Source organism: Aythya fuligula, chromosome 12, assembly GCF_009819795.1.
Source record: "Aythya fuligula isolate bAytFul2 chromosome 12, bAytFul2.pri, whole genome shotgun sequence".
Classification (NCBI taxonomy): Eukaryota; Metazoa; Chordata; class Aves; order Anseriformes; family Anatidae; genus Aythya; species Aythya fuligula.
Genome location: NC_045570.1, coordinates 10906073 through 10922550, shown reverse-complemented (window position 1 = coordinate 10922550; position 16478 = coordinate 10906073). Strand labels below are relative to the sequence as shown.

The 16478-nt window shown below is 49.6% G+C and overlaps 1 protein-coding gene across 1 annotated transcript; it reads left to right on the top strand.

Moving 5' to 3' along the window:
• Positions 1–9640: 9640 nt before the first annotated feature.
• CEBPA (CCAAT enhancer binding protein alpha) lies at positions 9641–10768 on the top strand. Its single transcript, XM_032195855.1, has one exon. It carries the CDS (start codon positions 9694–9696, stop codon positions 10669–10671), a length of 978 nt encoding a protein of 325 aa, XP_032051746.1. The 5' UTR covers positions 9641–9693; the 3' UTR covers positions 10672–10768.
• Positions 10769–16478: the final 5710 nt, after the last annotated feature.

The following is a 16478-nucleotide window of genomic DNA, read 5'->3' as shown; positions in this document are numbered from 1 at the left end:
TGTTTATGTGTACTTTTACCTCACATCATGTTTTTCCTCCTTTCTAAAGCCCTTTGACATTAAGGGACCCTGCAGATGGGACAAAATTGAGGCTTGCAAAGTGTCTTCTGGTATTTTCCTTCCTGTAAAAAAAAAAAAAAAAAGGCAGGATGAGTGCACACAGGTGTATGTGTACTCCTGGCGACAATATGCGCATGGGCAGCCAGTCCCAGAGAACTCCAGCTCTAAGCGACTGCCTTACTTCTAACAAGCTAATGTGGGATGTTGTGCTATGCTGATGCCAGAAATAACTGGAAAGCCTTGGGTACAAATGCCAATGCCTTGAGCACAAAAAGTTTATAACAAAACATTTCAGTTACATAAACACCATCCTAAAGTGGGGACACTTATTAAACCATACTCTGTAGCATCAACAGAGAACACTGCAGCATATTCCCAAAGCCATCCATATGTCTTTGGATTTCATCAGGTGAAGGGACACTAGCTGTGGCTGTAAGCTTAATGGGAGTTCACAGATAGCTCTGACACTTCATGCTATAGCAGCACTGGTAGCTGAGCTATGGGAAGCTGAAGAGCATGCATGCTTTTACTTAGTATTTGAGTGCTTTTAAATTGATTTCTAGAAAGATTTTCAGTCAGCTTAAAATTTGATACATGGCACGTATTCTGCTAATCCACCACCAGATGTATTTTTTAGCCTTAACCAAAATATGTAGACCCAAGGACTCACAAGTTTTCCAGTTCTGCAAGGGAAGTTGACTGAATAGCTCTGACCTACAAATAGGCCAAGGGGTACTGGGGCAAAGTGTGATGTCCTGAATATTGAGTTTTCAGTTGATGTGTCAGGAGATAGGAGCTCTACCTCAGGGATTACCTACAGTTTGCACAGTTAGCCTTTTCTTATAAGAGACATATATTTGTTTTCCATAAGGGCATATTTTTTTGTGTAACCAGTGGACTCAGCAGCTGAGCTTGCACAGCTATGTGCAAGGAGACCCATGGTGCTTTCCACTTCCATAAAAAAGAAGGAAAGAGGCCTTTAACTTTTGTCAATGGCATGCTGAGCTGGGCAACCAAAGTTTCTTTCAGTTAATTAATAAAGGAGAAAAGTCATTCCCTTGTGGTGAGGGATCTAGAGGCACTACTAAAGATGCAAATGATCTCTTGATGGCTTAAGTTAAATGTAAATAATTCATAAGCCCTGCACTTAGCTATATAAATATTTGCATCTACTAAACCTTTCTAAAGGTCCCAGAACATTCATGGTATTGTGGGACAGCCCTTCCAATTTCATGGAAAATACTGACCCACTACCAACTGTACTGTCTTATCCAACCCAAATACTAGCTGTGTTGGCTACGGTAACTGTCAGGAGTTGTTTCTCTAATAGAGAAATACATATTTCTGTGCTAAGTTAGACTTTTCTGTCCTTCTTTTTTGGCTGCTGAGTGTAAAATAGCAGATAACAAGTATGGATCCAATCCTACATTGCATTTTAAATGACTCAGCCTTCTCATGATATGAGTTCTGTGGTGTGCAGGTTTTTAAATCATCGTCTTCTTTTTAAAATCATGTATTTTATTAAAATAAAATCCAGTACTGTAGCACTGAACACTAGAACATCTCATAATTCTTTTTAGAACCGTGCAATTCCTATTATTAAAGATCTGAAGTGTTTGCCAGTTTTTAAAAAATAAGACTTATTTTTCTAAAATGAATTTTGACTTTTCTGTGTTAAATTTTACTGTATGTCATGTTTACCACATTTATGTCATAGATATCAGCAATTTGCACTGCTCACTTTCCCTGTTAATAGAATGTTGGAATTTTTTTTTGTATTATGAGGACCTGATTGGAGAGCTGGATCCTTTTTTTACTTAAACACAAGTAGTTTGCAAGGGCTTTTTGTTTTGGGACTAGAAACCTCTCAGCCTCAGCCCTGAGTTTTTGCTGAGTGATTAGCTTTGGTAAGACTTAGTTCCACTATTAACTGTATGGACCAGTTGTACATGACATTGTTGATACTCCAAGTTGAGGGACAGTGACTTTTCAGCATGGCTTTATGAGCATTTAGATATGAAAACTTCTTGCAAATAGACTAGCACTGTCATTGGATTTTTACTTTCTGAAATATTTTTGCAAACAAAAAAAAACATTTTTATGCTTCTGTGAAATGAATGAAAAATATGATGGTGTCCATCAGAAGAAGCCCTCTGTTTTTATTCATATGAATTCTGATAATATTTATTAAAAGCACTCAGTAGCTCTACTGTCAGTCACCCTTAGAAACTAAGCATAAGGAATGATTTGTTCCAAACATCATATTTTGAGGTAGACAGTCCAGTTTTCATCTAAAACTTTAAAATGTCCTTGCTACCTCCTGACTTTAGTTTCTAGGTTTTTATGGGACTGTGATCCACTCAGGAAAAGTCTACTGATCATTAGACTGAACTGGTTTGTGATTCCCCTTTCTTGCACATAAGATAAAGACTTGTTTTACGCAAAGCATGACATTCCCATTTGAACAGAAAAATTGTAAAAAGGTCTCACAGAAGTCGTGCATGGGTGAATAATGCCTCATTTTTATTAACAAGACTGCTATGCTGAATGTTACTGTGTGTAATCTGTCTTTCTACGAAGGCTTAGAAGGCAGAATAGATGTTATCTCAGCAAGTAGGAGTGCCAGGTCCTTTCACTGGGTGTTTTCAAGCAAGCTTTGAATCTCTGCAGGGAATGAAGGGCCATGTCTCACATCACCTGCCCCTGGTTACATGAGAGAGCCTCTGCTGCCCATCACTGTGCTACATGGGCAGTCTTCACGTGAAACCACACTGTAACAGGGTCAACATGCTGCAGACGGGGACTTCAGTGCTGTATTTCAGCTTGTAAGTGTAAGCTGCTTCTTAAGTCTTTGTGCAGATGTTATTCTTAGGAGAGCCTAAAATCTGACGCCAGAAGTATCTCTGTTATTAGCTTGGAACTGATAACAAAACCAATGATTTTCAAGCTGAGATTGCCTCTGACTTGTTTCCTTCCTCCATGTGTCTGCGTTTCCCATGTGCTGGCTGCTTCTTTGATCATGGTTAGGATTCATTTGTGATGTCACTGGGCAACTCTAAGAACTTTGCAAAGCTTCCTTGTGACTCCCTTCCCTCTCGGTGCCTTTGACATTTTTTATTTAGTAAGCCAACTCCTGCTTAGATTACTCATGCCAGTAATCCCTGGGCTGGCAGTGGTATAATTAGAGAAAGCTGAGTTTGGCTCAACAGAGAGGTCAAACTTTCAGATACTGCTCAGCATCTACACTGAGCAGTGAGACTGTTTTCTGTTAGTATAGAGTCAATATTTTTTTAAACCTAAAGTTTCACAACGCTAGTCAAATGTAGCCCCAAACGTTTCTGCCACTGAAGTCAGTTGCTTCATGATATTCATACTAGAAGGGTTGTACCAAAGGTGAATAGTTCTTATATTTCCATGTCTTAGTCCTTAATTCCATAGATACTTAGAGCATCGAATGTTTCCAGGCTGAGAATCAAAAGCTATGAGCTGGGTAGTGAGGCTATACCATTGTCTGACTTGTGAGTCACGCAGTAACTTAAGCAAAAGAGAAACATAAAAAGCCCATTGGATCCTTGAGTTCTCTGGGAAGCCTCATTCCCTTCTCATACAGCTGAAGTCTGCCACAGAATCAGCAATGTGTTCACCTGTGGAAGGACAGCGGGAGGCTTTCCTATCATATTACAGAATGTAACTTTTTGCCACATTTTCACTCTAATTTATAGCCTTGTCAGTCTCACCTATAGAGGAGTAAAGTTGATTTAGAGACAACACGGACAAATTAGTCTATCTCAGGGACTCAGTTTTGTGACAGAATGTTTCACATACTGAAATACCTAATTAAGAAACAGCGTGACCTTATTTTTATAAGCTGATCTTCCTCTTCTTTTCCTGTTCCATCGCTCTCACTTTTTATATCTTGTTCTTCTGATTGTAAATTTTTTGTATAGCAAAGAGTCTCTTGCTATACTTATGGAAAGTGCCTAAACTATTTTGGTATTTACATAATTCTGAAATTTTAGTTTTTGCAGATACCCTTAGAATAATGTCCACAGCTCAGACAAGAACTACTTAGAAAAAGTGGTAAAGCCTGAGCCATGCTGTACCATTGTCTTTTTGAAAGTCCTTTGAGGTCAGGAAAAAGTGGCACCTAGGTTAGTGGCAAGGTTTGTTATTACCTAGGTGGCCTTCACAGAATGTATTTGTCCATCTTTTCAAATGTACCTTCTGAAAACTAGATGATTTGTGGCTGACTTTACATGGTGTCTGTACACATTGCCAAGGCTATGCTTACCCTAATAAACCACCTTTTGCATTAAAATAACAGGTGTGAATCATGTTACAGGATGACTGAATGTTTTCAAAGGATTGGTGTGGTCAGAACACAGGTGTAATAGACAAATGAGTATTTTCTTCCTGTGATTCTGTTACATTGCAGGGTTCTTGTAAGTGTGCAACAGTTACCAATATATGTGTTCAGCTTTACACTTCAGAGTTGCAAGTGAGTATTTTAAGAGCAGCTGGTAATCACAACACACTTTGGGTATCAGAGTGAAGTATTTGTACAAGTGAGAGGGGCTCTTTCTGTAACTAGTAAGATTTTGTTAAATAGTGATGCTAACCCAGGTGTACCGTCCAGCTGGCTTTATGCATGACAAGACTATCAAGACTCTCTCTGTGTTATTTCAGAATCCATTTTTTTTTTTAGGTATGGTTTGGGACATTCAGATTTGCGAGCCTCAGTTCCCTGCATGTTCCCTTCTTTCCTCATGTAGACACTTGGATGCCATCTAAATTAAATGCCTAACGTTGGTGTCACACATGTTCAAACAGACATAAGAAGCCATGGTCCAGTTTTCTAGATTTACCAAGAAACTGAATCTCCTTTCTTGGATTATATCTTGGATGACACCGTGAGAAATAGCTAGCCATCTACTAAGAGTTAAAATCTCCAGAGAGGCTTTTGAGAACATTCTGCCCCTAAAAGGGGAGTTGGATCTGGGTTTGGAGTATGGTGCTAACTGCCCTATTACTGTTCTGCTGCATAATTTGTCTGTTAACTAAGGTCTGTGTCAGTTCCCACTTAGATGGATAAGCCTGCGATTCAGCAGAGTAGGAGTAAGCTCTAGAGGAGGAGTAACAACACTTTTCACCTCCCAGGGAGACTTAACTGAATGAATAAAAGATTGTGAGCCATTTGTGGTGATAGAAACCATTGGTCTGTAAGGTAGACAGAGGATTGAAAAGTGATTCGGGAAGGAAAGAAGGAAAGTCTTTGTTTAGTCTGAAGTAAAAGTCTAGAGAGAGAATGTATGATTTGTGGATAGGCCAAATATTGAGCAATGAAAAGTATTCAGAATATTCCGGGCACCATGCTTACGGTCACTAAAGTACAATCCTAACTACAGAAGAGGAACTATCTATTTAATGGCTCATTAACAGTGTAAAACTTGTGAATGGGTAAACTGCTTACAGTTTCACACCCCGGTTGTATGTGATTACAGGTGACAATTAGGAAAGATTGAGTTATGAGTCCTGTGTGAATGGATGCAAGCTATTATTCAGGCAGCTGATGGAAGTGGAAAGGTGTTCCCAGTCAGTAGCATGGTAATTGCAAAGGTTCCGAGCTCTCAGAGGAGTCAGCAGTTAGGTGAGCACAAGGACAGCAAGGGTCGAGGGCACAGTTGCAGAGACCTTGAAGACAAAGGGAATTATATGAAAAGGGAAAAGGAATATAGCATGGATTTGCTTTCATTCACCTTAGAGTTGTGAACACTGTTTCTGCAAAGGAAAAAAGCTGTAACGATAAGTAATTAAATCATCTGTCATTAGACCAAACTTTGCACATCAAAAATGATGATCAGTCACCAGCTGCCTTTCCCAGCTGAAGGGAAGGTCCTGGTTGACTTGTCATACCATGCTGCATACTGATCTACCAGCCTCCAAGGCTTTGGCACATGTAGCCTTTTCTTTTGAAAATTGTCATGTGTGGCAGTTTTTACATGTACAGTATGATGTTTTCCCTCCCTGGGGCAGAAAACACGGGAGAGGGGAGAAGTTTGTGTTTCATTGCACCAAAAGAAATAAGACGGTATGTTGCCAGCTCCTTATTCATGTATAAAACTTCTGCTCCTTCCCTGCCTACTTCTCTGGAGCACCCATGGCATGGCTCTGTCCCCAGCTGAGGCTAACGTCCTCTCCCCCTCGTCACTCCCAGGACAGCCGTACTGCCCTTTCTGCTCTGTAGTGGAGTCCCTGTCCCTAGCCAGATCTGTCTCCTTTTCCCTCACCCCTTTTGCAGGTAGGAAAGAGGAGGGGTTGGGCTCTGCTGGCACTCATGCCCGAGTTTTGCATGCAGACAGGACATTCTGGAGCTTTGTCAATAGCAGTGAGATGCTCTAGTTTAACAAGGTAGTAAAATAAACTTGTAATGGCACTTTGGTTCATCACTGGGCTGCTACATGCCAGGTTCTGTACTCCCAGACTGGTGGATCAGAAAGCAGAGCGTTGCTGTGCTGCCCCTGCAGCCAGCTGAGATCCTGGAGCAAGGCAACCCGTGGGAGCCAACGGCCTGTGAACAGCACAGGAGCCGAGTTCAGCCAACAGGAAGAGAGTCCAGCTCTCTGGTGCAATTAAAAACTGTCACAAAATTAACTTCAAAATTCAGCAGGGGTATTTACATTTCCCCCATGATTGTGATTTTCTTTGGTTTCCATCTTTACTAGCAGAAGCTAGTACAGCTGACTTTGTATAAATGACTTCCAGTGTCGTTTAGGGTTTTGGAGCATTTTCCAGTCCTTCCCTGGTGAGATCTGCTTTGAGATGGAAGAATAGCACCCTCAAGAGTTGACAGCAGTGCTGCTTCAGCGATCCATAGCATGCAACAGACGTCCTTCCCCTTTAAGTTAAATTAACTCACAGGCACACGCAGCTGAAGCAGTGCGACAGAAAATTTTCTTTTGCCATTGCATTTGAAATATTTGGTATCGGTCACTGCTGATAGGAGTGAGGAAATCTGCATTTGTGTTTGTCTGAAGGATGACCAGCTTCTGAACATTTTATTTGCCTTCAAAAAAAGGAGAGACAATAAAAAGAATAAGAAATGTCTTATTTATCTAAATCTGGGAACTTCATTTTATACCATATTAAAAAAAAAAAAAAAAGAGCAGGAATTAATGTCTTTGTGTAAAAAGAGATTATTTAAAAGTTCTTAACTTAGATAAAAGGGGTCTACATAAAAAGTACTGAGCAAACCAGTCCTTAAATTGTGGGGACTTGTTCGTTAATTACAGTAATTAGGAATGGAATCTGATCCTAAACTTTCTGATTTACTTTGAATTTCTTTTAATATGTGGTTAGGCCTGAAATTCAGAATGATTATAAAATATGAGATCTTTTTAAGACTACAGAGGCGTAGGTATTGTTATTAAATGGCAAACTTAGTTACATGCTTCTGCTGTTTCACGCAGCACTGACCTTTTATTTTAAATGTGCCTGGCCTATTCCTGCAGAGCCCGCTGAGGCCTCCAGAAAGCTGGAAGTATGAGCTAGTCACCACTGTTGCTCCCAGCGACATTCCTCCCAGTAGGCAAAAAGTCAAGCTCTGGATTTGTCCCTTTCCTGTGAAGGGGTTTAATGGGGTAGCACCCGCAGAATTCAGCCAGCCAGATGTAGCTAGGGATGTGTCACTCTCCACGCTGAAGCATCCAAAACTTGTTTCTGTCACCGACTTGAAGCTTTTCCTCTGTATCATGACTTTCCTCGGAGTTCTTACGGGTGTTTTGCTTGTTCAGACAGTGGCCTTTCTAGCCACTGCTTATGTGTTGAAATGTAATTTCAGAAGATACTCACCATATGTAAAATGAATTTAGGATTTTAATTGTTTTCTATTGTTACTGAAAGGTACATTCTGTGGTCAGAAAGCCAGCTGACTGCTGCCTTCCTTCTGCTCATGAAACAGAGGGTCACAGGTGTACTGTGTGATACAAAAAAATGGGTTCTTGGTACATTGTAATATTGTTTCCAGATTAAAATTTTGTCAATTACTGTTAGTTGTGAGGAATCTGTCAAACCCTTTCTGAGCAAGCAACTTGCTGTCACAAGTTTCTGGGTTATTAGGACTCCTAGGACTAAAAAATACAGCATTTTTTTTCCAGCCACCGCTACGTTTGAACTCTTCTCTGCAGATCTTCCTCTAGCAGTTGCCTGCAGCTGCTCTAGCAGCCTTGACACGTCTTTTCTCTCTGCCTCTTTCCAGGTGACCCGGACCACCAGAGCTAAGTGCCGGGGGGCTTCCCGACGCGAGGAGGTAGGCGAGGGAGCCCCGATACGCCTCATCTGCGGGCTACAGGATGGCGACGAGAGGAAATCCCGGGCATCCGCACCCCTGCCGAGCTGAGGCTGCACACCGGGCTCCTCGGAAGGCTGCGCCCAGGAGCAGGTGGGTCCGTGCGGCCCTGGAGGGAGGGTGGGCGGCCGGGAGCCTCGGGGCGCCGCAGCCCGCCGGAGCATCGCCTGCTCCCGGGCCACCTGGCTGCTGCCGCCGCGCTGCGCCCCGGGTTTATCTCGGGTAAGCGCCGGGAGCCGTGCCGCGCTGCGGGCAGGCTGCAGCTACACAGAGCTGCTCCGTTCGCGCTGCGGGACCGGGAGTGGGACAGAGCCACGCGCCCACCCCGCATCGTGCCGGCCTGCGGCCAGGGGCAGCCGCCGGAGCGGCCCCAGCGGCCCGGGTCGAGTCGTGCCGAGCCGAGCCGGGCAGCCCCCGCCGCCCCTCGCCCCGAGCGCTCCCCGGCCGGGTCGGCCGGGTCCTAGCGCCGCTCGGGGCCGGGCTCCGCGGGTCCCCGCTTCTGCCGAGCCGGGCCGGGCCGGGCCAGGCCAGCCGCGCTCCGCAGGTGCGGCGGGATGGGGTTCTCCGGGCAAGAGCCCATCGGCTGGAAAAGCGCCGTCGGTCCTGCGGCAAACCCGGCGGGGCTCCCCTCCCGTCTACCCTCGTCTGACCAAATATTTGCGAGCACTCGCGGGCTGTGCTGAACTTTGAGACTTTCCCCGTGGCGCCGCCGGTGGGAGGGCGCCGACTGGCCCCGGGCACGCAGGGGGCGACGGCCCCGCTCCCCGCACATCCCCGGGAGGCTTCGGGCAGCTCGGGACCACCCCCCCCCCCGAGGGCGCAGCCCAGCGCCGGGAGCCCGCCGAGCTCGGGGCGGCTGCCGGGGGCGGGCAGGCGGCTGTGCCCGGCCGGGGCGCTAAGACCCGGCTGCGCGGTGGTCAAAGGTTCCCGGCAGGAGGTGGACACTAGAGGGCGATCCCCGGCCCTGCTGCGGGGGTGTATATATACGGCTCACAGGACGCAGGCAAGCCACTAGCAACAGGGCAGGCAGGCAGCGAGCGGGGCTCGGCCGGGCTGGGGCGGGGGACGGGCTCCGGGCGCGCCGAGCCGCGCCGTGCCGTGCCGTGCCGTGCCGTGCCGTGCCGTGCCGTGCCGCGCCGAGCTGAGCTGAGTCGTGCCGAGCCGAGCCGTGCCGCTCGCCGCCGGGGGACCGCGGGGTGCCGCGGGCTTGGCAGAGCCGCCGCCGCCGCCCCGTCCGAAACCTGGATTGCAGGAGCCCTTCACCATGCCCGGCAGACTGTAGGTGCTTCATGGAGCAAGCCAACTTCTACGAGGTCGATTCCCGGCCCCCGATGAGCAGCGGCCAGCACCACCAGCTCCAGACTCCCCTGCCCGGCAGCGCCTACAGCTACAGAGAGGCTCCCTCGGCGGCGGCACCTGCTGCGGGCGGCGCGGAGCTCGGCGACATCTGCGAGAACGAGAACTCCATCGACATCAGCGCCTACATCGACCCCGCCGCCTTCAACGACGAGTTCCTGGCCGACCTCTTCCAGCACAGCAAGCAGCAGGAGAAAGCCAAGGCCATCCTGGCCGGGGATTTCGACTTCCACAGCATGCATGGGGCCGGCGCCGCCGCCTCGGCGCCGGGGCACCAGCAGCAGCACCACCAGCAGCCGCTCTTCGGCTGCATGGCCAGCTACATGGACGGCAAGCTCGACCCGCTCTACGAGCGCATCGCCGCGCCGGGCTTGCGGCCGCTGGTGATCAAGCAGGAGCCCCGCGAGGAGGAGGAGGTCAAGTCGGCAGCCCTGTCGGCCCTCTACCCCCACCACGCCGCGCAGCAGCACCCCTCACACCTGCAGTACCAGATCGCCCACTGCGCCCAGACCACCATGCACCTCCAGCCCGGGCACCCCACGCCGCCCCCCACGCCCGTGCCCAGCCCGCACCACCCACACCATCCGCACCCCCCGGGCGGCCTGCCCGCCGCCGGCGCGCTCAAGATGATGCCCGCGGACCACCGGAGCAAATCGAAAAAGACAGTGGACAAGAACAGCAACGAGTACCGGGTGCGCCGGGAGCGCAACAACATCGCGGTGCGCAAGAGCCGGGACAAGGCCAAGCAGCGCAACGTGGAGACGCAGCAGAAGGTGCTGGAGCTCACCACCGACAACGAGCGGCTGCGGAAGCGGGTGGAGCAGCTCACCCGGGAGTTGGAGACTCTGCGGGGCATCTTCAGGCAGCTGCCCGAGAGCTCCCTGGTGAAGGCCATGGGCAGCTGCGCCTAGCGCCGGGACTGCGGGGCGCCGCCGAGCTGCCACGCTCACATACATATACATATATATATATATATTATATATACTGGAGCGCAGCGATCTCAGATTGTTGGGGGGTTGTTTTTTTGTTTTTGTTCAGTTCTTTTTTTTTTTCCTTTTTTTTTTTTTTTTGAACAATTAACGACCAATAAAAGAAGCCAGGCAGCTGTAGTATTAAAAAGGTTTGTGCCTTAGGGATGACACATGAATAAGCTGAAAACATGGTGGGTTTTATAAGGAGAGAGGCGAGGGGAAGGAAGAAATAAAAAGCCCACGTGTCTACACAGGGTAAATAACAATAATAATAATAGTAATAAAGCACATATAGCATCCCAGATGTGCCTTAAAAGCTGGCTGCAGGAGCTCTGGGGCTTTCTGTGCCCCAGCCTGGCAGGGTGCAAGGAAGCAGGGTGAGGGCCAGAGGGGCTGGCGCTGAGGAGGAGCAGGCAGCAGGGAGCACAGGCAGCAGGGCCCGATGCCTCTTGGAGCAGCGGGAGACAGCTGGGGGGCCCCATCCTGGCCCCAGTGCCTTCAGGCCACCCCGGGACCGATGGACACAGCCTGGACTGCCGGAGCAGCAGCTTGCGAGGGAGCACGGTGAGCTCCCTGTCTCAAAAGGAAGAGCGGCAGCGTCTTGTACTGTATGTCACGACATGGCGAAGCACAAGTGAATAAATACCTATCGATGCGGGTATTTACTATGAACTGTCAGTGTATTTTGCTTTATTCCAGGACATTCAGCTCTTCTCCAAGTCTCTGTCTGTCCAAGCTGTGCCTCATGTAATGTGAAAGCCTTTCCGTGTATACTAGCTACACTTTATTTTTATTGCATTACTTAGATCTTTGCCATCACATGACTTTCTTATCTGGTGACAGAGACTATGCCCTTGTGCTGCAACGTTATTTTATTATTTGTGTGGGTGGGTGAGTGCGAGTGTGCGCTGCGCTGCCTCCAGCGCGGGCCCGGGCCGGCCGCTGCCTCCCCGCCGCAGCACCTTTGGACTCCGGAGCTTATCCCCGGCAGAGAGCGGAAAAAAAAAAAAAAAAAAAAAAAAGAAAAGAAAAGAAAAGAAACAACACACAAACAAACCAGCCCAAACAAAACCCCTTCGCCGGAGCGCTCGTAGCTGGAGCAGGGCAGCAAGTCGGCCCGGGGCCGGGGCAGCGGGAGGGCAGCGCCGGGGCGTGCGTGTGCGGGGGGCGTGTGCGCCGCGGGTGGGTACCCAGCGGTGGGGTTGGGGATTGTTGGGGGGGAGGGAGGGCTGCATATAAAGTTTGTCCGAAGTCCTGGTTACACTCATAAATAAACAGCATATATTCGACCATAACCGCCCGCCTCTCCGTGTGGTGCCACTTCTTCCCCGCGGGCTGAGCCGTGCCGGCCGGCTCCGCCAGCTGCCGGCTCTCCTGCCCCGAGCCACGAACGCACGGCAGCTCCCCGCACGCCGCCGCTGGGTGCCGCGGAGCCGGCCGCCTCGCTCGGGCCGGGGCGGGCAGGGCCCCGCAGCGCTCCCGGCTCCCGGCCCGGCCGCTCTCCTCCCTTTCCCTCCCCTCCCCCGGGGAGTTTCGCCCCAGCCGGCCCGGGCCCACAGACACCGCTCCGGGGCTCCCGGCCGGCCGCGGGGCCAGCCCCGGCCGCCGAGCACGGGCGGGCGGCACCGCCGCGGGTCCCCGCCCCGCTCCGCTCCGCTCCGCCTCGCCGCGGCCGGGGCCGGGGCTGGGCCGTGAGGGGAGGTGGCGGGAGGCCCGGCGGCGATAGGGCGCGAGGGCTCCGCCCCGGCGGCTGCCAGCGGCGGGGCCGGGCCGGGCTGCGGGGCCGCGCCGCCCGCGCCAGGCACCGGGTGTAGAGGGGGGGGAGGCCGAGAGGGGCGGCGGGCGGGAAGGTAAGGGGCGGCATGCTCGCCGTGCTGGGCACCGAGAGTCGGGGGCTTGTCCCTGCCCCGCGGAGCCGGGACTCCGGGGCACGAAGGGAAGGAGAACGAGAAGGGGAAAGGGAAGGGGAGAAGGAAAAGGAAAGAGGAAAGGGAAGGGGAAGAGAAGGCTCTGCGGAACACACCGTGGCAGTCCATGAGGATGGATCAGAGGGACATGAATGTGGACCAGAATCAAGGATTTCACTTTCCAGTTAGGTTCAAACCAAGGGATTGATAGCGCGTACTTTTCCAAGGGGAGAATCGAGTTCTACTTGCACTGGGCAAAACCAATGTTTTTTACATGTGTTTCCTCCTTCCCCCAGCCCTTCAGAGCTGGGCTCCCATCGCGGGTGATGCGCCTCCCTAAGTAATGCTGTCCAACGTGTAAAGTGGGGAAACGCTGTTATCATCTGAGCAAAGATTATTGCAGGGTATATGTGGGAGGGACTGTAATCTGGTGGTTAGAGCATGGGAATACAGTCCTGATCGTTTGAGTTATGTTCTGAACTGTGACTCACTCTGTGTGTGTGTGTGGTTTCAGCAAATCACTTACGGCCTCAGACAAAGCAGATTTTTCCATTAATTTAAATGAACTATAGATTAGGCAGGTCTTCAGCGGCAGAAGAATCAACCATGTTGTGATTCAAAATTAAGATCACCTATCTACCACACAGGTGTTTCAATAGTTATATAAACATAGCGTGCTACGGAATATTAGGAAGAGTAAATTATTGATAGCAGAAAAGTGTTTAGAGATGCTTGCCTTAAACACAGTGCCAGAGTGAACAGCGTGCCCCAGTCCTAACCCAAACCACGGGCTGAGCCCTGACGAAAGGCTCTCACAGCACGGTGCTCTCTGCAGCCTGGGTCTGTGCTGGCAGCCCCTTCCCACTGCAATTTTGTGTTTTCTCTTGCTCTCCAGCAAGAGGCTGAGCTTTTGACAGGGCCGCAAGTCATTGCCCAGATGAGGAAGGTCTCACAGCAGTGTGTACAGGGATGTTTGCCCTCACACAGCAGAATCACAGAAAGCAGTGCTCCATCTCTCTGAAAGGACAGAGGACTTTACAGCCATCCTGCCTCCCAGCTGGGAGTGGGAGAGCAGGCCCCTGCTACCGCAGATTGAGCTGTCAGATTTCCTCCTCTGGGGGGAAGTGGCAGGGGTCGGCAAATCTGGAGAGCAAAGGCTGAGCCTCACCCTGGAGAGCATTATGAATTATTCCACCAGCATGGTGGGCTGTGGTCACACCATCAGCTTCTGCAGTGTGCCAGCCATGAGGGCAGGTGGTCACCCTGCTAGGACACGTTGGCTCCAGCAACAGCGTCCTGCCAGCCTGGGCAAGGGGACACAGGTATGGGCTGGCGTTAACTCGGGTACGGTGTCTGTCTCTGTCGTAAAGGTGACTTGACGAGTAACGCAAGAACATTTGTCAGAGCTGTTTCCTTGAATGGAGGAATGCTGTGTGTGACCCCATGTCTTGCCCTCATAGTGGCATATGAACCAAACTGTTCTCGGTAGCATTTGGGTGTGCATTAGGGGCAATAGGCAATGGAAAGGGTTTTTATCAGCTGTCTGGTCCAAAGATCACAGAATAGTTGGAAGGGATAGCTGGAGACGTCTGGGGATCGTCTTGACCAGTGGATTAAGTGCCAACAGGCACCAGGCTGTGCTGCTCCGGACGCAGTGGCAGCAGGGACTGCCCTGCAGCAGGGTGCTGTAAGCAGCATGGTGAGCCTGCATGGCTGTGGGCAGCAGCTGGCCTCGTACGCAGTCGTCCCGCTCACCTCCCTGCACACACATCCGCTGCACCAGGATCAGTTATCCTGACTCGGCCAAGGGCTTGAGCAGTTCTGGCACTGGCTGGGTGCTGTGGATGGGTGCACACTTGGACGTGTTCATCTTTACAGCTTGGGGGGGGGGGGGGCTTGTTGAAAGTTTCCTCCTGAGCCTGTTCCTGTGTGCAGTCCTGCTACAATGCTGCCAGCCCCTGCCCGTCCCAACACACAGTTCCACGGCGGCGGTGCAGCCCTTCCTCCTCCACCCCGTGCCCTCGTCATCCCCAGGCCTGGGGCTGGGGACACGGAGGGGGCGAGACGTGGGGGTGGGCAGCGATCACATGCTAGGAGGGTGCGGGGAGGAAGGGAGTAGTTGTCTGCTAGCACTGTGTACAGAGTTGAGAGGTTGCTCATGATCGTAACAAAGTCCTGCAGTCTGGAGTGGCTCAGGGTGGGGGAGGAACATCAAGATTTCTCAGTGATTTTTTTTTTTCCACTGCAGTGGGGGAATTACCCCAAAGGAGATCGTCTTCTCCACCTGTTTCAAGTTTTTAGAGGTTAAGAGACAGTTTCTGGAGTACTCCACAACAATTCCCATACTGAAAAGGGGGCAGTGGAAGATCCTTGCTGTTAGGAGAAAGCAGGTGTTTCTCCATGCTATGTGCTGGCTGGGTTTGACCCAATTTGGTGGTGAAAACAATGACGAATGTCTAATTGAGTAAAGGGTGGAGGAACAGGCCCACTGCCCTCTCTTGGCTAAGCCAAAAATAATGTTTTATACATTGACATCTGTGGTTCTGGCCTTCTCTTTGGTCCCCTGTAATGAAATCCTCATTTATACAAGTGAAATTCCATACAAACACACAGCTTGCGTGGAAACATCCATGTGTAAGTATGATTTGCTGCACCTTATCTGAGGTCCAGCATTTTAAAGCCAAGACAACACTTAGTGGGAATAGGTATACCACAAGAAACTTCAGAAGAATCAGAAAGTCAGTTCAGATAATTCCTTCCAGTCTGTATTATATTATTAATATTTTTTAAGGTAATACTAAGAGTCTCAAACGTAGACTGGATCTGAAGAGAAAAAGTCAGACCTTATCCCAAAGAGTTAACAGTTTTGGTGGAAAATCAGCACTCATATATCCAGAGTAACCCAATTCTGTGTAGGTAGCCTGAAATAAAAATCAGCTTTTGGTATACATATATAGAAATATGTATGTCAGTTCCATTATGAGGCTTCTCCTTGAGCTGGTAAAGGCAGCACGGTCACCCTGCTGCCTGCTGGGTACTGTGCTGGGGACTTCCATAAACGCTCCCTCTGTGCGGGAGCAGTGGGCTGATGTTCCAAGGAGTATGTGGCTGTAACTCCTTAACTGGAAGGGAATCCTCACAAAGGGAATCCGATTCATTTACTCTAAATATTTAAGTGCAATTTTCGTAGTTTAACATCGTATTCTACTGCAGTATTGCATCTTGCCTCCAGAATTAATAGTTAACCACTGAGAAAGACAGGTCTGGCAGAATGGAAATCAGGCATTATATTATCCCATGAGTCATGTACGTACAGAGAACCAAACAAGTGTCAGCCAATGGCTTTGAGCCCAAAATATGTCAAAGATGAGATGCGTATCTTCATTTATATTAAGGAGATAGAAAGCTTGTTGCTGTTCCCATTAAACAGGTTGGAGTCCTGCCACTGACTGCAGTGAGAACAGGATTGGGCCCATGCAGCAGGCACTGGCTCTGGTTACCTGCACTGACTGTATTTTTTGTGCAGCAGGGGCAACTTACATTTTAACAACCGTTCCTAGTCAACAGGAGATTCAAGACTTGCCCTAGTTTAAGACATTATTCCCTCCTTTACTGGACGCATCGGTTTCTCCTTTGAAATATGAGGATGCTTGGTAGGAGGCAGCAATGGAAGCTTTTCTGGGTGCAGCTTCACTGGGAGTCAGGAGCAAGTGACTGAGGAGAGGGGTTAGCACATCTCCTGTTATGAGCAGGGTTTTTGTGATTTCTAATTATTTACATTAAAAAAGAGCCACAGTTAGGAATTAACCCTGCTTTAGGCATTCAAACCATTTCCCTTGG